At 42.4% G+C, this 20,969-nt stretch overlaps 1 protein-coding gene across 3 annotated transcripts in view; it reads right to left on the reverse strand.

Moving 5' to 3' along the window:
- Positions 1-2,206: 2,206 nt before the first annotated feature.
- The window catches only part of sbf2 (SET binding factor 2), a 118,530-nt gene continuing 99,767 nt past the window's right edge, over positions 2,207-20,969 (reverse strand). For 2 of the 3 annotated variants that reach the window (XM_037748319.1, XM_037748301.1), the window contains 13 exons: positions 20,391-20,465; positions 18,440-18,618; positions 16,244-16,420; positions 15,770-15,871; positions 10,754-10,939; positions 9,375-9,501; positions 7,772-7,899; positions 7,216-7,440; positions 7,010-7,117; positions 6,703-6,896; positions 4,717-4,804; positions 4,503-4,634; positions 2,207-3,622 (listed from right to left, as the gene is read on the reverse strand). In XM_037748319.1, the coding sequence (XP_037604247.1) occupies positions 3,524-3,622; positions 4,503-4,634; positions 4,717-4,804; positions 6,703-6,896; positions 7,010-7,117; positions 7,216-7,440; positions 7,772-7,899; positions 9,375-9,501; positions 10,754-10,939; positions 15,770-15,871; positions 16,244-16,420; positions 18,440-18,618; positions 20,391-20,465 (1,820 nt within the window). In that variant the 3' untranslated portion in view covers positions 2,207-3,523. The remainder of the gene's footprint in view (positions 3,623-4,502; positions 4,635-4,716; positions 4,805-6,702; positions 6,897-7,009; positions 7,118-7,215; positions 7,441-7,771; positions 7,900-9,374; positions 9,502-10,753; positions 10,940-15,769; positions 15,872-16,243; positions 16,421-18,439; positions 18,619-20,390; positions 20,466-20,969) is intronic. The other variant, XM_037748311.1, reaches the window with a different exon arrangement.

Here is a 20,969-nt window from a genome sequence, read left to right on the forward strand (position 1 = left end):
AATCTCCGTGCCCAAAGCAAGAGGCTAAATATGGAGAGGCCTGCCAGAGGCTCTGCCCAGATGTTGGCCTGCTGCAGCTCTGCACCTGCTGCCAGACAGTACAGGCCAGCTGGGAGATCGTACTGAGGGACAAAACACCCACAATCTCAAAAAAAAAACCTCCCTCTGCTCTTCTTCTGGCCTTCAGCTTCCTCTCAGAGACAAACTCTCTTTGGACCACAGGAGTCCCGTTCAGAGCCGCCAACCAGGCGCCACAGCGCCTGAGCTGGGGCTCTTATTCATTGCTGGCAAGTGAGAAACCCGTCATCATCGTCTCCAGGCTCTGTTGTTGGCTTTGGACAAAAAAAAAACATGAGTTTCAGCCGTGTCTGATTACCTTTCATTGAGAGAAAATCTTTCATAAAGACGAGGCGTTCATAAGAGGCCAGGAAACGTGACAATTACACAAGTTTTCTTCCTGTATCCTATGACCCATTGTGATGCTGGCAGCTCTGTGAGGCAAAATATTGGACATCATGATGGCGCTATGTGAAACGCTTAGGAATCACCAACTTTATTACAATTCACCCTGAAGGAACAGGAATGTCTGCTTCAAATTTGCTGGTAATCAATTGCAACGTGTTAACAACTAAAGGATGGATTCATAATCCATCTAGAGACATGTCACTGTCCAGTAAACATGTCTGTGCAGGCCCACTGTGGGTTGGTGTGGGTTTACTGTGGGCAGTGCAACACTAATCCCATGTGGGTCCCCTGTGGGTTAGCCCAGATGGAGACCACACCAGATGTGTCAACAGCACAGTTAAAACATTGGTCCAACATTATAGATGCTCTCGGTCAGGGCAACTCAAACTTTTTTATTTAAGGTCCACAACTTGTTTGAATTTAGAGAGGCTGAATAAATGAATTCAAACTATTTCACATACAATGATAGAACATTACTGCTGCTACGGATTGTGACGGGATGCAACACTTTAGATAACAAGTGAGGGCTCACAAACAACACCTTCTTGGCCATTTGAGGGAAACTGCTTGTTAATAAATGTTTTTTACTTCACAAGTTAAAGGTAGGGTTGGTAAAAAAATTTAGAATTTTTTTTTTATATTGATTGAAATTCTCATTACATCCTGACAGCAATCAATAAATCAAATGCCCTGACAAAAAAAAGAAGTAAATCTGGCATCTGTGGCTGTCGCGGGACTGTAATAAACCCGTCCAATCATTTAATACGGCCCAAATGAAATGATTGGACGGGCTACCTGTCTGTTTACCTGCCTGCACTCTGTCCGTGCTCTCATTGCGCGTCACCGGAGTCTTCTCCACAAGCTGCTAGCTCGACAGTTGTGAGTACTAACAATAGCCATGTTTGTTGTTCATATTCATTATGATAATTTTGGGGGAGTGTCTTTGGAGGGAGGCCTGAAGGGACGGACTGTCAGTGTTGCAGACTTGGCGACTTCCTCTCTAGATTAAGGGACTTTTGGAGTTAGTGCTGCTACCTTCATTGGAGAACAGTTGGCAACACTGGACTGGGTTTTTAGGTTAGATCATTTTTAAAATCTAGAGTAGTCTTGCTAGTTTCTCAAAATCACCGACCCTGCCTTTAATGAGGAGCACCTGAATGCAACATTAGTTTAGGTGACTGAGCTGAAGGCTTGATAATTTCTCATTGGTAGAGTCTGGCCTTCAGGTCCTCCGGAGGATCTGCCTTTGTAGGTTACATCCTTCGGAGGATGCAGCCCCTGAATTTGGACACAGCTTTATTGAACTTAAATACAAAAGGCTCCCACCAATAGCCTCACGTCGAAAAGCTACATTAAAATCCAGTGTTTACATGTTAAATGATGACCCCACAATGTACACAAAGGCATTAGTTGTGATGTAAAGTACTGCTACAGTTGATTTACAATAAATTAACTAAAACACGCAAAGCCACTCCTTTAACTTTGGTCCTTTAATGCATCAGTAATAATATAATACATACAACACTATTATTTTAGGAGCCACTCTATTATTAAGTACTTTTACTTTTCACACTTGAAAACATTTTGTTGATAATACTTGTTCTTCCACTTCAATAAAACTTTAAATGCAGGACTTTAACTTGTAACAGAGTATTTTCACATTGTGGTATTCCTGCTTTTACACAATAAATGAGCGAACGCTTTGATATTCACTCACTTAAACAAGAACAAAAGCAACGGGTGGTTTCAAGTATGTTTGGTTTATTTCCAAAAAATTAGTGTCACCACAAAACATGGTACAAATATACAGAAACAAAAAAAGCCTCTGACATCTTGGAGTAGTTTTATTGGCATTTTTTTCTTCTTTTTTTAATGAAACTGTATCGGTTGCACAAACAGAACAGACAAGACGGGGATCTCTGAAAACCACAACGTCCTACATGATATATTCAATTACTTTTTAAAAGCCCTTAAAGACACAGAGCCTGCCTGGACAATCTGAACAACAACAACAAACCCAAAACAATCTCCATTTCATTTTCAGAACAAGGTTTCATCACAAACGGGGAACAGGCCACTCAGGTTTTTGCACCAGTAAAGACACATTAAAAAAAAAAAAAAGAAGACTTGTTGGTCACATTAGAATTAAGGTTAGAAAAGTATACTTATGTTCAGTACATCATACAGTATATAAAATGAAATGTCACACAGGTATTTACAGGAACACATGAAGCCACCACACTTACACAGTTACACTTTTAATAAAAAATAATAATTTACATTACATGAGACACGTGTTATCCAGAAGTCAATAAAACATTAAACAAAATAGAGAAAAACATCACGTATTTAAATAGAAAAATGTCAGGAAACTCTTTTTGAACTCACTGTGCAAATTCTTTTCATTTAAACTGTCTTGAGGAAACGTATGTACATTGTAAAGTAATGCCTTTAGCCTCGCGGTTTGCATCTGTTACAAAATCTATATTTGATAAGGAGTGCATACTTAAGAACTAAGTGCAAACAAATTGCTTTTTCATGTTGTGCATTAAAATCTCTGAGTTTTTGGCGGTTCATACGTTTCTTTAAGCAGCAATAACCTTTTTCCTCGTAGTAAAATATCCGATAGAAATTATTTTATAGGCTATTTTCTACATTTTTTAAGTCTAAAATTGAACCCACAGTTTGAATGGCCAGTGATATTGCTTTGATCTATTTACAGCTTAAGTAGGATAGCATTTCCTTGGTAGTGCAGTCCACTAAAACATCAGCTTATCTTCACTTGATCCCTGTCGGAGGCGCGGAGGAGGGAGCTGACAGCAGAGACGAATGTGTTTGATGGACGACGGCCCGACCAGCCGCTGAGTAACAGCAGGCAGAGAGGTGGATGATCAGTGTTCATCCTCCACTACCAGGCACTTTGTTCACTGTGGTCCCCCAATTAAAGACATCTGTAAGCTGCGTCGAGCGGTGGTCACGTCTCTGCTCTCAGCCTCCTGATGCCGCCTCTTCGTGGTCGTGATGTTGACGTCAGCGCTCAGGCTCTGAGGTTCACTGCTCAGGCATCGGAGATGCAGTTCTGGATCTTGTCCATCCACAGCTGAGCGCTGGGCGCGTCGGAAGCGCAGAAGTTGTAGACTCGCTTGCTGGTCTTCAGCTACAGAGGTGTCAGACAACAAGGGTTAAATATGGAACAAAAGGGACAGAACAGACTTGGATGTAGGGTTGGCCGACCGCATGATGCCTCACGTCGCCTGTGTCTTGGCCAAAAAAGCTGCACTTGAACACACCGCAAAGACTACAGCCAACGGCCAACTACCACGTACATCCTGCGCCTACGTGAGATGAAATAACTCCACACCAGCAGGTCGCGGTAGTCTCTATTTGTCATTCAAAAAGGGAAAACAGAAGACCAATGACAGCGGATATACGAGCCGTTGTTATGATATGTACATGAAACAAAGCGGCGTTTGCCAACCCTTTTCACACCACTCTCACTCACCACTTATCTTCATTCCAGATGGCCATGTCGTTGTGAAAATATACGTGTATTGGAATGATCAGATGAGATGAAGATGAAAAATGAGAAGAGCCTTCTGTGTTTGCACTCTTGACTTTATTCGTTTGCTTGCTTTCCTCACTTTACGTTTCTCTTCTCATGCACTGATTCGTTTAAGCTGAACAGCCAATCAGAGTGATTTCTCTCACCGACGAGCTCCGATGCCGATTCAACATGCTGAATCGACCAAAAAAACTCCAACACGGGCAGCCTAGAGCTGACGGTGCGGGACACACCGCAAAAACAAGGCTGACAGACGCTCACCAACAGCCCCCAACTGTCCGACAGCCAGCTGATGGCTTAGTGTGTCAGGGCCTTTAAATCTTCCATTTTGAAAGAATTTTAGTTTTACTGTTCTAGTAACTTACAGCCACAAATATCAGTCGCCACGTTCATAAAGACATGTTTTCCATATCGTTGTGCAACAGAGACGGGTCACGGCTGCATCCAGTGGACATTTGGGTGAACATGTACTCACGTCAAAGAAAGCCTTTTCACTGATGTGTTTGGGAGCTCCTATAGCGGGCGCGGTGATTATTACAGACTCCACCTCCGCCAGATCGATGTGGCCTCTGCAGTTTGTGTCCTCCCCGGTGTCGTAGTACCTCATCTGTGAAGATGTGAACGTTAACATGCAGCCCGTCACTGAGATGAGGGTTTCTTAAACATGAATGTGGTGCAGCTTAGCTCACCTGGTGTTTCGTAATGTCCAATACGAACCAGCGAGGCTTCCAGCCTTTCAGCAGCGCTCCACGTTTATACAGGATCCCCTCGTACGACCTGAGGAATAACACACAGTGACATCCAAGTGCATTTAGACTGGATGTTATGTCTCTGTACCTTTTGCTACACTTAAAAATGGTGCAAAGCAATGTACTGCTGTGGACGGGGCCGGCAGCAAAACATATTTTAGCCACCTAAAAAAATCACTATAATTTTAAGTGTACGCTATATTTAGAACATTTTCACTGTTTCACCTTGCCGTCAGACAGCCCTTTCAGGCGGGGAACTGATGTCGTTATCTATGCTCTCTTCAAAGCCACCAGACTCCTTTGACAAAAACAATTTGGCGAATCCGAACTAACCCTTTAAAAGACCAAAGTCACACAATAACACAAACAAAATAACACATCGAGGCAGCGGTAGACCAGCAACTCCTGTGTTCTGTGAGGTAAAATGACTGTTTCTGTCAAAGGAGCCTGGTGGCTTTAAAGAGAGAGAATAACAGCTTCAGTTCCCCGTTGGAGAGGGCTGTCTGACGGCAAGGTGAAACAGTGAAAATATTCTAATCATAGCATACCCTTAAGCTGTTATTGATTTTTCAAGGTGGACCTTTCTTTTAGGTGGCTGAAATATGTTTAGCAGCCAGTACTCCTGCCTGCTTCTCCAAACTGGGGGCGTGCCGACTGCCATCTACTGTAGACTGACTAATGGATAAGTATCGCATACAACCCAACTTCAAAAAATCTGAACTATCCCTTTAAAGGTGCTCTATTCGATATTCAGAGCATTGATATAGCATCAAACAACTATATAGAGGAGTAATGTCTACCTGAGCAGAGAATGAAGTTGCTCTCCCTCTGTGTGTGTTGAGCTTCTCCGTGCTTTGTTGATATAGCCGGGCCGGCCGTGTGTGCCATTTCGTGCATGTTCGTGCCCCACTGGCTAGCTCACGGCCGCTGCTCTGCACTACTCTAGGTTAACACTTAGCCCTGTTAGCTCTGTCAGCACTCGCAAATCTCGCATTTAGGAAACTTTAAGCACAGTCCACTTAAACATTATTCCTAAACATTTTTATTTGACTCGTTATTCCTGTTCATGATCAAAGTTAGATGGAGTTTATCCCAGAAGGACATACAGGACAGAGACAACGTCTGAACGTCGTGTTTCTCCATATGTACGAGAACAACTCCAGTACCGTTTGTACATTATGTACCCGTTGTGGAAAGAGGTCAGAAGTGGATATTTGTATTACTCTGACAGATCAGAATGTCCTACATATCTTCTTTCAGTGTCTCTTATAGAGATTTCAACTCTCATATTTGAATTTATTTCAACAAAGCTGTGGAATGATTAACATCTAAAATACCGTGTTTAAATGATCAAAAAGAAGCTTCAACACGGACATGACGAGTTTTTACTTTTTAAGACAAATATAAAGCAAAATATAATTTTATCGGTATCAACAGCTGTATTGCAGGAGAGTTAACATGATTAGAAACATGAAGTATTTAACAGGAAATTGGAATAATTTAGAGGATTATATGATTTATAGATAATATGACGAAATACTTATCGACTGTCAAGTGTTTCTGATAAACTCTCTTCATCTGTTAAAACTTTCGTCGGTCAAAACATTTTTGAAACATGAAGAGCTTATAAATTATTTACAGAGAGTAAATATTAATATTTATTTGTCCAACTCAGGAAACTAACCAGATATTAGAGCCAAGAGATTGTACTTTAACCTCCTGATAATTGTAGAATTACACACGATGAGTTTAACAGAGTACAGACAGTCCTCACACACACACACACACACACACACACACACACACACACACATACCACAGCACTGACTCGCCTTCCCAAACTGGACTGGCCCCTCGGCAGCAGTTTTAAGGGAATCAAATGTGGACTTCTTATTTGTTCCGGGACTCAGGAAGTTCACGACCCACCTGTTCTCCTCGCTCTTGGGGGTGAACTGGTTGTAAAGTGTTGCGGCGCGGCGGTTGATCCCATTGGCCGTGGCGGTGCTGCGGTCTTCGACCAGCCCGCTGTCTGGCAGGTGCAGCATTGAGCGCCGCTGGAAAGCCTGAATGCTGGACGTGGGAATGAGGCCCGAGATGGACACCGTGGACTGTTTACGGAGCTGCAAACACACGAGTGGGAATAGAATAGTTTTACACAATTTAACAACTGAGATTTGTCCTTCCTGTTATTTTTTAATACAACATCTGTCATCGTTATTCTTCTAACACGCACATTTCCTTCTTGTGCGAGGTCTTCCTGAATGCTGATTCGGACTCTCTCCAGAGTTGTCTGCCATCTCTCCGAGGCCTGGTTCAGCTCACCCTCCAGCTTCCCAACATCCTGCAGCACCAACAACAGCCAAGAGAGACAACAAATGTTGACATATGATATAAGAACAAACGGGATAAAATGTGTATCTTTTAATTAACAACTCTTACAGTGAGGAGCTTGGTGATGGCGTCAGGCTGGGCGCGGCTCACGCTGCTGTAACACGGCCACACAATCCTCCTCTTACTGTTGGAGAGGGTGTGCACCTCCTCTGAGCTGTCCGACCTCGCCACCATCATCCTCCAGTCGTAACACGGCCCCGTGGAGAGAGTCTCATCCGTGAAGTAGTCCCATTTAATCAGGCTGGGGATAATGATCGAAGGCTTCAGGATCACCTACAAAACAGAAAAGTTGAAATGAGAATCGGATGCAATCTTATCGTGTCCATCATGTAAAATACTGTGGAGAAAAGATCAAATATATGGAGTGTGATTTATTGTTGAGGATAATCAAAAAGTCCACAATGTGTAACAAAAAAACAGTGTGAAATAACTGTGTATAAATAATAAGAGTTGATTTCTAGTTTTTAATATAGATATGACAGCACAAGACAGTTCAACCACACCGTCGCTCCTCAGTGTGGGAGCTGCATGAATCAGCTGTAGCTGTCGGATGTACGGGGAGCTCTGTGACAGGAGGGACAGAAAGGCAGACAGAAACACTCACGTCGCTCTCTGAGGGGCTGTACAGATAGTTGAAGAAGATGGGACTCCTCCGGTGCATCCTGTTCATGCTCTCCCAGATACAGATGCCTCTCCGGGCCTGTTTATCACCTTTATCGTCAAACAGCGTGCCTGCGAAACACACAGAGGAGAAGCTGCTGAGCACATGGGCCACTTAATCTCACAGATTGTTTTGACTGATGCAACACTCTGTTAATAATAGTTGTAATTCAACAAAAGGGGATTATGTGTTATATAACAGGATATGAGAGAAGGTTTTGGCTGGCTACGTTCATCAACGGAGATCTACACACATATCATCTTCAAGCACACACGTAATAACCCACGACATCCCACCTCATAATTAATTTAAAGGAACAGTGTGTAACATTTCGGGGAATCTATTTGCAGAAATGGAATATAATATTCATAAATATGTTTTCATTAGTGTATAATCACCTGAAACTAAGAATTGTGTTTTCGTTAGTTTAGAATGAGTCGTTTATATCTACATATGGAGCGGGTCCTCTTCACGGAGTCCGCTATGTTGCTCCGTCTTGTTTCTACCAGCCCTGTCTCCTAAAAATTACGTTCCCATACAACTAAATTGCGTTTGTAAGGAAACGTATTTTGTTGCGTATGTTTGTCTTTTGCGGACAGCTGCAGCGAGTGACGTAGTACAACGAGCGATGCGCAGAGCGGGTGACGTAGTATATCGAGCGACCTTGAATGTAAATACGTTGAATAAAAATGTTATTGACTATTAACGGGTATAACAAGTGAGAATGACCACTACCGGCGAGCGGGAGGGGAGGTGTACGGGTCCAACAAACACCAGACTTTCCCCCAGGAGACCGGTGTTTGTGTCCCGTGTGAAACGCAGTCATGTCTTGCGTTTTGGTTTTGTTTTAAGTCATTTTAAGCCAAACCACATGATGTGTTTTAACGCAGTAGTTTTAGTTTTGTTACCTGAAGGCCACCGTGGTTCTCCAACACACTTGTGAAACTGTGGTACCGTGAGCTGCAGAGTGCAAAACCGTGGTACCGCCAGCCGCCGTCTGACTTCCGTTGTTCCTAAAGTAGTTTTACTATGGTAAGGATGGCCTCTGAGCGAGGCAGACGGCGTTACTGCGGTTTTAAACTCAGCAGCTCGTGTTACCGCAGTCTTGGAAAGGGAGGAGTGAGCAGAGGGGTACTCAGTTGGTTGCAATCTGCAACCCCACCACTAGATGCTGCCAAATCCTACACACTGTACCTTTAAATTAAATATAAGTAAGACAATATTTTGGTGTATTTTCCTATTAACTTTCAACATGAAGTAGTTTGTGACAATGCTTTTCTCGTCATGGTGCAACTAGCAGAAACAATGCAGGCTTCTGATGCTGTTTCAGTGTTGCATTTTGTTTGGGGAACTTGTTTTACACATGGACATTTTACGGTAAAGCACTAATTTTGATACACTAATCTTTGTTAAAACGTGCCTGGTTATATGAAAGTAACATACAGCCAATTGTAATAAAGCATTTCCTCAGTATAAAAAGTGATAATACGAAACCCCCCCCCCCCCCCCCCCCCCCCCCCCGGTTTAAATTGTAAATGACACTAACCATGTTCCAAGCGCTCATAGTCGGAGTCCAACAGGAAGTTCTTGAAGCGGTTAGAGACGTGATGATAGGCCAGGAACTTCAGATAATACTGATTAAACTCAAACTCCAGAGGATGCTGCTCCAAAATCTGCAAAGACATGAAAAGATGAATAAAGATTAGATTAGGAGACAGAGAGGGAAGGTCAGAGTGTGTGTGTGACAGCTGGATCACGTCCTCTTGTTGTGGCTTCACATCCCTCCGGTGCATAAATGACCGATTAAAACAGGAAAGAATGTCTCCTGTCCGCGTGGGGGCAAAGTTCAGTGATATCATCACCGCCAGACACTATCCAGACCGAGCCGGCAGGACTGCTGCTCCATTGTTCCCATCCAGTTGTGTGAGGTGGCCAGTGAGGGAGAAGCGTTGAATATTTGAGGCCACCTGGGTCTATTGGCAAAAACAACAGCTGTTTTGGAGATGAGGCACTTCTATTTTCAGCTCTTGTCCGAATCCCCTCTCCCCCCCGTTTACAGCTCTCCAGACCCCAGGACCCCCGCCAAACTGTCTTAGCTGCCAGGACTACAGTTTCAAAAGACAAATGCAGAAACTATGTGTTGATGTAAGTGTATGGGAGTGGGCCTGCCTGACCCCAGGAGAAACCAAAAACACCCCCAAGACATTCTCTAAAGTTAGCCTCTCAGAGAGGACACAGCTCTCTGGACCTCAGCTGTATGAGCTTCGTTATTAACTCCACTCCCCCCTCCCCCCCCCTGAAATCCTGAAGCACACCCAAACCTTCTTAGAGACTCTCAATCCCCACAACCGCAATTTCCCCCATGCAGCTCTAAACACGCACTGAAATGTGAAGGGATGCTGAAACACGCGAGCACAGACAGCTCAGTGCTGATCACTGGGTTCACGGACCATCTGGGCAGCAGCCTCCCTGCACACACTCCCTGTTGCAATACAGTGTGGAAATTACACATCCAGAGTTGGGAATGCAAAGTGAAAAACTAAACCAAATGTATAGATAACGACATCTGAATTTCTCGCCTTCTTTGCCCTCTCGCTTCTGAGGAATGTGATGAGCTCATGAAGACGGTATGAATGGTGTTAAGTTAGGGGGATCATGGGGAGTGGAGAGAAGTCATGTAGCAGAAAATGCTTTCTCTATTGTTTTTATTTATTTAAAGATTATTTTTGGGGGATTTTTACTTAATTTGTCAGTGATAGTGATATGTCATCAAAGACATGCAGCAGTTGGATTCGAAACCTGGGCAGCAAGGACTCAGCCTTCAGTATATGGGACACCCACACTACCAGGTGAGCTACCAGGTCGCCCCAAGTCAGATATGCTTGACTGTACGGAGGACCTGTGGTAAGTGAAGGTAAACCTCACCTGATGCACACAGTCCAGGAACTGCAGGAAGATGGGTGTAAAGCCGCCGCCCTGGCTGCTGGGACTCAGGTTGCTCCGCTGGCTGAACTTGTGGCCGAAGGAGAGCCACTCTTTCTCCAGCAGCACCTGGAAACCCTCCAGAGTCCGGTAGAAAGGATCGCTCAGCAGCTGCACCAAAGACACCACCTGCAGAGAGAAAGAAGAAAAGGTGAGAGTGATGTATGAGGAAGAGATGGGTCAGATACAATACCTATCTGTAGTATTAACAATCATCCATTAACAAGAAAAATATCAATCTCTTCTGTATGTTTCTACTGAATTGTGGTATGTTTGATTTTTTTAGGGTGCGTTCACAAGCCATATTCCGTTTGGTTAGTCCGGATCAGAGTTAAATTGATACTATTGGTTAGTTTTCTATTTAGTCTGCTTTGGTTTGACAGTGCACAAATTAAAGGGGACCAAATAAAAAATAATTTGCTGAGAGGCGTGTACGAAGGAGCTTCTCCTCCAGTTTATCTTGAATGACTTTATAAACGTCACTATTTTTGTGGAATTTATTCTGTAAGTTCTCTTTGACCCAGATGTGAAGAAGACATCGGACTTCTGAACAAGTCCAGGTCAGTCCTCTCCCACTCATGTTAACCTGTTGTTTACCTGTGTCCATCTCAACAAATGCCCGCCCAGGCAGCCTGTGTTTTGTTTCGCTTGGAAACGGTCCAGAATCACCTCTCGCAAGCGGTCTTGGTCCAGTTGATTTGGTCCGCACCAGTGTATGATTACTGCGTTCACAACCGCCCAAACAAACCGCACCAGAGTGCGATAAAAACTAACTAAACGTTGGCTTGTGAAAGTGCCATTGTTGCCTACTTAAAAAAAAAAAAAAAAAAAAGTTAAAGATACACTAATGAAGTTTGGTTGACATGAAAATGAGTCAAACAAAATATAGAGCTGGACTATTTTGAAAAACGATTTAATTGCGATTATTTTGACTGAGAATGTAATTGAGATATGATTTGGATATTAGAGAGAATGATCATTTTTACATCATTATTCTCATTTTCATTGAAAAACATATTAAAATGATTATGGTGTGATTTTTGTGGGGATCTGTATCAAACAAAGATGTTTTCTTAAGTCTGTAGAATACGATGTGTAGGAAAGGACATCTCTGCAGCAACACAATATTTAATTGAAAAAGGTTTTGCAGTAGGCCATAATGCAATTTTGATAAAATTTCGATTAATTGTGCAGCCATAACAAAATATTTTTGACAGAAATTTGGACAACAAGACAATGAACAACTAACCTGTTTAAACATGGAATAACTTGAATGTGTGTCTGAGTGACCTGTGACAACGTTTAGTTTGATGTGTTGCTGTATTTGTGTACATTTTCTAATGACCATGTAAGCAAAACATTTATAATATGAATCTTGGACACTGGATTTTTGAGGCTAAGACCAATATTGATATTTGAGAGTTTAAAACGTTGATATATTTATATTTTTTTATATAACATAAACAAACATTTGTGAGTGTATTTTTTAAGGAATTGCGACTAAGATGTGTATTGAGCTCTCTGATGGACAAACTAATGGTGACACCGTTTCTAAATGACCTAAAACGTGTTTTGTTGTGTTTCTTGTTATTTACAGTATCTGCTGACATTTATGCCGATACCAGCGTATCTGGAATTAGTCTCAGTGGAAAAATACTGGATCAACAACCCACTGTCAATGCCAGTGAGACTGACTGAATATGATACTTCTCATTATGTTAAATATACAGGGTTGAAAACCCCTGATATTTAGGCTAATATGATCGTCGTACCACTAAAGGAGAGTGGCAGCTGTTTCTTCACCACGGTGCACAATATTTTTCAGTTTGTCATGTTTGATTACGATTCAGCATTCTTTTTTTTTTTCTTGGATGGCATGATTCTGCCTTGCATCCCTTCAAAGGCTGAACACAACATCTTCTGACAACAAGACGTTAAACAGATCATCTGCTATCAATTACATTTATATAACATCGAAGCGAAGTCTTCAGGCTCGCTCCGCAAAACACCAGTTGAGAACCACTTGTCTGCACATGCAGTATGCTTGGCTTGCGTCCCTGCCCGCGTCTCCTCCGACACAACTAATGAGCCCTGACACGTGGAATGAGCGAGGAAAACAGTTCATGGCTTCCCCGTGAGGTTTACGAGAACATCCAGTCCTGAGTGGTATAGAAAGCCCCCCGCGACCCCGGCACTGATATAAACCGCCCAGATTATTTGTGAGACTACAGCGGACTGAGGAGTGGATTTAAGAAGGAGACAAGGCATGAGAGAGGATATGAGAGAGGCAGAGGGTTAGCCGGAGAAACAGAAAACAGGGTTTTAAAAAGAAAGCAAAGACAGATCTGCATCCTGTCTGCTGGGTGTCTATGGTCCGTGGACCGAGGCAGGAGAGCCAGAGCATATGGAGCCCATTTGCATGTGTGGGCTGATCAGGACCTGGCGTGATGGAGCCGGTGGCCCGTGGAGAGAGATGCTCCGGGCCGAACACGTGCCAGGCATAAAGGGGTCCACAAAGTGTGCTTTTAAACAGCAGCCCAGGGCTTTGCAAATCCCGTAAACACATTTTGAAGGACACGCGCATCCAACACAAACATGTGCACTTCAACAGGTCAACATGGAAAATATGAGCTCAGAAAGCAAATATGCAAGGAAATGCTGAATGCGGCAGGAAGTGGATACAGACAATTGATCAGGATTGAAACAGACTTTTTGTTTACGTGCCTTAAAATCAGAACCATGAACTTTCGAAATCAGCACAAATCAGTGAGCCTTCAAGACCTTTTCATTATCTATCGCTGCATCGGGTCACAAGTGACGGAGCTGATTAGAAGATCAGCATGAAGAGCAGGTGTGCCAGATTTATGACTCACACATGGCCCAGTGCGGTCTCACTCTGTGGAGAATCCCTTAAAATTGTATCGTTCGGAGATTGTACCGGGCTCAGTTTTAAAACTAGAGTGAAGATACTGGAATCATATAAAACTACAAAAACCTAAAGAATCCATTGGGACCGACCATGTCATAGTAGCTTGTTGTAGGAGGCTAAATAACGCTCCAAACTTACACTAAATTCTGGCGAGGAAAAACTGTCAGGGCCATTTTAAAAGGGGCCCCTTGACCTCTGACCTCAAGATATGTGAATGAAAATGGGTTCTATGGGTCACATGCAGTTTTGATCAATTTAACAAGTCAGCACACTGACACACTGACAGATGTTGTTGCCTGTTGGGCTTGAGTTTGCCATGTTATAATTTGAGCATATTTTTGATGCTAAATGCAGTACCTGTGAGGGTTTCTGGACAATATTTGTCATTGTTTAGTGTTGATAATGGATTTTAAATAATAAATATAGACATACATTTGCATAAAACAAACATATTTGCCCACTCCCATGTTGAAAAAAGTATTAAATATTCTTTAAGGTATATTTTGAACAGATAAAACATGTGTGATTAATTTGCGATTAATCGTAATTAATCATGGACAATCATGCGATTAATCGGCATTTAAATATTTTAATCGATTGACAGCCCTAGTTTCTACATATTCCTGTCGCTCGCTTTGAAATCCCCCAATGGATGAGAAACTTTCCTAATTGTTGTTGGGTATATTGTATGTAATTTCCAGTAAATATCACAATATTAAACGCTTGTTTTCTGTTTTAAAAGTCAACATCTATATATCACATTTAAACTATTATGTTTTGACTATTATTTAGTTACCCGTTTCTGCTTTCAATCTCAATATTTCACACTAGATAATGATAATGTATGGCGACGGGGCGGCTATCTAACAGTTTCCCTCTTGTGGTGTTTGTATGTTTTACATCAAAAACAATAAGTTAAAGGTTACTCATAATGTAAACAAGTGTTTTATGAGTTGCTTTCTGGCAATAATTCATCTTTAACAAGTGATTTATTTTACATTTTACAATTACAGCCAAGTTACGCTTTCTTTAAAATGTCACACAAGTTTATTTTTGAAATTTTGGCAAAATACAATATGAATCAGTGTTTGCTTTTTGCAAATATATTCGAGTACGGAATTACATAATGAACTGGTTGTCAGTAACTTGATACATCATGGCGTTTCATTGCTGCTTCCCACTCAGGATGTTACTTATGTGTTTGGTTTAATGATTTAATGTGTTTCTTTTTGATCCAAGTGTTCCCTGTGGTGTTTTTATCAACTGCTATGATTAGAAAGAGGAGTGAAATGTAACAAGCACCCCATCTGGACTTCAGGGAAGTTGTGGTTATATACACTTAACGACCCCCGTCGTCTTATTCCTTCGTTTATGAGCTTTAAGGTGCAGTGGAGGCATGTAATGACGTGAATGATTTTTCTTTTTTCATTATGCCAGCGTCCCTACTTCTGTATTAGTATTTTTGTGATATTACTTTGTTTTAATCTCCTTTATTTCCCCTCAGGGGTTTTTTATACTCTCTTTATATGAAGAACAGGTTGATGGAAACGTACCAAAAGACAAACTGTGCTCCACGTTAAAGCTCTCCATGTTCTCTCTCAGGTCTAAATTACTGCTATTACTATTACCATTCTGTTACATCCACCACTACAATTATCATTATTAGTCCCTTTTCTATTATCATTACAGCTGTTGTGCAATTATTGTTGTTGTCTCTCTCTCTTTCTCTCAACCCAACCGGTCAAGGCAGATGGGCGCCCACCCAGAGCCTGGTTCTGCCCAAGGTTCCTACCCATTAAAGGGGAGTTTTTCTTCTCACTGTTGCCCTAGTGCTTGCTCATGGGGGATCTCTTGTTAGGTCTCTGTAAACTATTTCGTATGGTTTAGACCGGCTCTATATGAAAAGGGTCTCGAGATAACTTCTGTTATGATTTGATGCTATATAAATAAATTGAATTGAAAACTGAATTGAATTAAGTATTGACTTAATTGTGCATTTATTAACAAAGGTATTTGTGCGTTATTCTCACTTGTGTAGTAATGTCCCAGCCGTCCTCCAGGCTGAGGAGAACAGATGAGCCGCTGTCCAGAAGCTCCACCAGCATCAGTGCCAGCTGCAGGATCTTGTGAAGCTGTGGGAGATCAACATATGTGCATGTGAACACATATATATACACACACACACACACACAGTTAATCCTCATTGTGCATATGTTACCATTGGCCTACTGGTAAATTGCTTGCCGAGTGCAGCTTGTATCCTATAAAGGGTTTCCCACAGATAATAATATCCGATATGCTCATTGTAACGCTGCAGGGGGTACATCAGATAACCAGCATGAAAATCTGTTTCTCTTGGGAAAATGGCTTCAGAGTGGATTTACACAGGATGAGCAGTGAAAGCGGACGGCTGGGTCGTTCTCACATCATTTTTAGAGCCTGAGTCACTGTGTTACAGTTCATGTGAATCCTTATAAAACTGTGTTGTTTATGTGTTTGTTCACCTGCAGGATCCATTCAGAGTCCTCCAAGGCTTTGAGGAAGGAGTCCTCTGAGTCGGACGAGGTGGCGCTGGGAGCGCAGGCTCTCAGCATCTTTTTAAAAGAGGCTTTCACCTGCCGTGTGTCTGAAAAGTCCACCGGCACCAGTTCACAGTTCAAAGAGGAGTCCACTCTGAGGCCCTGTCAACACAAAGGGAGAAGACACAGCGAAGGTTTAATATCTTTTTTTATTTACTATTTAAATATACACCGATCAGCCATAACATTAAGACCACTGACGGGTGAAGTGAGTAATATTGATTATCTCATTACGATGGCACCTGGCAGTGGGTGGGATATATTAGGCAGCAAGTGAACGATTTCAAGACACCCAAGGGCACCTTACAAACAAGATAAGACAGTCCATGCAAGATTACAGTGTAAAGAACAACAAAATGAAATTTAAAATAAATACAGGTAAATGGGTTCATTCATAATAAACATATTACGAAGTTCCGTGAAAGGCTAAACTAAAAAGATGTGTTTTCAGTTCTGATTTAAACGAAGCAACAGATGAGCACTGGCGCAGACCCTGAGGAAGAGCATTCCAGAGGTTAGGGCCAGCCACACTGACGGCCCCGTCACCCAAAGTGCGGAGCCTGGAGGTGGGAGTGGAGAGTAGATAGGCACCAGAGGAGCGCAGAGAGCGAGTCGGTATGTAGCGGTTGAGAAGATTGGATAAATAGGAAGGGGCCAAGCCATGCAGAGATTTATAGACAAGCAGAAGAACTTTAACTGATTGTTCGCAAAAATAAACAGATTTAATAACAGATTAATCAATAACAGATGTGTCAAACTTAAAAACATCATGAATCCTTGTTCTCTTTTCATTTGGGCGTTATACACCGATCAGCCATAACATTAAGACCACTGACAGGTGACGTGAATAACATTGATAATCTCGTTACCATGGCACCTGGCAGTGGGTGGGAGATATTAGGCAGCAAGTGAACATTTTGAACTTTTAACTTTGTGTTGGAAGCAGGAAAAATGGGCAAGCGTAAGGATGTGAGCGACTTTGACAAGGGCCAAATAGTGCTGGCTAGACGACTGGGTCAGAGCATCTCCAAAACTGCAGCTCTCGTGGGATGTTCCCGGTCTGCAGTGGTCGGGAAATACCAAAAGTGGTCCAAGGAAGGAGAACCGGTGAACCGGCAACAGGGTCAGACCCGAGGCTCATTGATGCACGTGGGGAGTGAAGACTGGCTCATGTTGTCCAATACAATAGAAGAGCTACTGGAGCTCAAATAGCAGAGAAAGTTAATGCTGGTTCTGATAGAAAGATGTAAGAACACACAGTGCATTGCAGTTTGTTGTGTATGGGGCTGCGTAGCCGCAGACCGGTCAGGATGCCCTTGCTGTCATAATGTAACGGCTGATCGGTGTATATTCAAATTTAGACTATTCGTTGACAGCCCTAAATCTACAATATCTGTTTTTTGTTTTTTGTTTTTTGTTATTATTAATTTGGGAGTGATTTAGAGTGACAGCAGACAGAGATGACAGGAAATGATGGAGAAAGAGATGCAATAAAAGTCTTCAGTCAGACTTGAACCAGGGGCTTTAGTTCCTGGTAGGCATTTTAACACCTACAGTAAGCACAGTAAGCTATGGGATGTTGGTGGTATTGTATTGGACTGTACTATATTGAAAGATGATTTTGTTTTGTCCAACTCCTTTACACATAAGAAGGAGGAAACAAGTATCATGTATAATTAAAACATCACAAACTACAGCCTCTGAGGGGAAGGACACAGCACTCTGTTTTGTGTCTCCACCTCCATCTCATTAGTTATTTTCTTATTGTGTTTTCGCTTATTTACAAGTCTGTCTTTAATCACTAAGGCTGTGCAAAATCTTACCCTTCAGTTTTTGGTGACATTGTCTGAAATGAAGAGTCAGAATATCACAAAACACCTCTGAATATAATGCAACACCACCACTTTGACCTCAATGAAAAAACATATGATTTGATGATTTGAACGCCTCGATGACTCAACGTCATAGGCATCATAAAAGTAGACTTTATGAAGAGTTGTATGGGATTGCATTGGACTGAACAGGTGTACCCGATAAAGTGGACACTGAGAGTAGATTTAAAACAACTTATAACACCATGTCCCCTCAGCCTCCAGAGAGCGGCTTTCTTTTCATTCTCACCCTTAAATGGGACTTTTCTCCGAAGACGTAGAGGGCAGCTTGCTGTTTCAGGAGCTGCGCCTGCAGACTGCTGCTACCTGCAGGGGGCGCCAGATCCTTCCCTGCTAGTCTGGCGCCCACGTCTACTGTCAACGGGTGATGGCTGAGTCTGCTGCTGGAGCGCAGGCTCGCCCACATGCCTGCAAACACACAGATACAAACAAAAGTCACACACACGCACGCAGGAGGAGCTGGTCTGTTCGAATACAACGGATGTACACGTGCTGTCAAACAAACTAAGACTGAATGATGAACCACACATGACATGCGGACTACATTTACATGCACAGCAGTACAACAGGGATTATGACCTTCATTCTTTCACTCAACCACTAAAGCAGTTGCCTCTGTGAATCGGGTGTGTTGAGATATTAGAAGCAGAAGTTGTAGGAATTTCTTTGCAAGTCAACAAGTCTAGAAGCACAATTCTCTGAAAACCAGCATGCAATACCTTCCAAACAGCATGAATCACTATCAGGAAGGACACGATTTTTCACAGTAATCACTTTCAGCCCTTTTCAGTTTTCATTTGCATGGCTGTCAAACTGCTACTAATGTCGGCTTCTGCAATCACGACAGTTACAGACCTTTTCAAACTTGACAACATAAACCTTCCAAATGGGCCCCTTTGTGTTTCCTGTTGCAATGTTTGTTAATGCAGTAGCTGACAGGAAGTAAACTTGGACCAAAGCTGTTGCCCTAGCAACAGAATGGCAATGAAAAGGCCTATAAAAGAGCCTTTGACCAAAATAAATTTGGACAGATATCTTAAAATCCTCGGGGGTCAGTTTACTGATAACTGTTTACACCTGACACTACACCTGATTGCACGATTAAAACGACTGCTGTTTAGACAGGTAATAATAACACACCATAATTGCGTCCGAAATTCCATACTAACATGCTATGTAGTACGCTTATACAGTATGGGAGATTTTTAGTATGTCCGAAACCTTAGTATGAAACAAATATTATGCGAATTGCATACTAATTCCTGTGTAATATCACAGTATGCAAATGCTTGACACTACGGCATCATTAATCCCACAATGCCATGCGGTAGTGACAACTACATTCATAACAGACATGGCCTACAAATATACGTCATCCCTGCAGCACTCTACTGGCAGACAGCTCTGTAATGTCAATAACGCTTCAATTTAAGTGTAAGTAATGTCACTTTGCTAGGCTTAATATATTGTTTAAATTAGTTCAGAATTCGATTCTCATAAATCGTTTGGTCACATGAGGTGGGCACAGGTTACCATGGTGACACGTCTCCAACCGGCAAGGAGGCTCTCAGGAAGTGACGACGTAAATTACTGCTCAGTGTGTCCGAAAAGATACATAGTAGTGTTTATTCACACAAACGTATGTTGAACGATAGTACACACATAGGGTCTGTAGAGCATAGTGTGCGATTTCAGACGAAGCCCTGATCAGAGCTTTTATCTGATTTTTCTTTTTTATATTAACTGAATCCTGTTCGCTTTGAGTCACATTTACACAACACAGTCTGTCTTCATTATACCACAGGATCAGAGTGGCCTCATTTTGAGTGATTCATGACCAGTTGTCTGCTTCCTTTCCTCCTCAGTCTGGACTCGACTCGTAACTGACCACAGTTGGCCCTGCTGAGCCAACACATTAACAATGGAAAAGGCCACAATAGAGCAGCCACTTTGATTTGTGAAAAACCTCAGCTCCCAGAGGAGCAGCCACAAAGTCAGCCATGATTAGTACTACGTCTAACAAGGTCTATGTAAGGGGGGTTGCAGCGTGGTGAAGTTACTTGGTTAGTGAGCTCTTGTGTATGTTAGAAAGAGGAAAAGGATGAGGCTCGGAGGATGCATTAGAAAGATAGGGAGCGCTTTAAGACGACTGGCAGGGGAAAGAGACAGTTGGACTATACCTTGAGGGTGGACTCTCTCCTTACTGGCAGGTTTTTGGTTTGAGTGAGTGAATAGTTTATCTCTGTACTCAAGCACTGGGTGGTTGTTTGTACAGGAGGTAGAGAAAGAAGATGAGGGCAGGGAGAGGGGCATGGAAAAAATAAATCATGTCAACATCATACGGACATCACCACCTAACTTACAAATCATTTCAGACCACAGAAACATGCAAATGAAGAGTTGAGACTGGTCCACATGAAGTTATTTTAAATGATCCAGAGAATGATTGTCATAGCATGCATGAATATGTTCGTCAATGGTTATGATTGATGGTGTGAATGTTTATCAGGAACACATTCTGCTCCAGGAACCTGTGTAACAGGTGCTCCAGGCTGGAGTCACAGTTTGTCATGTTGTTCTCTCCTCAGGTGGAGGCATGTTAACAGAGGCTGACTATGTATTCCACTGGATTTACTAAAGTTACCACAATTTTCAGGCGGCAGTTTTATGTGCAAAACTCTCTGCGTCTTAAGAGCAGGCATGAAAATATTGCAAATGGGATTTACACAAGCTATAACCAGGACTGTAGTGGGGAAAAT

Source organism: Sebastes umbrosus, chromosome 2, assembly GCF_015220745.1.
Source record: "Sebastes umbrosus isolate fSebUmb1 chromosome 2, fSebUmb1.pri, whole genome shotgun sequence".
NCBI classification, from domain to species: Eukaryota; Metazoa; Chordata; class Actinopteri; order Perciformes; family Sebastidae; genus Sebastes; species Sebastes umbrosus.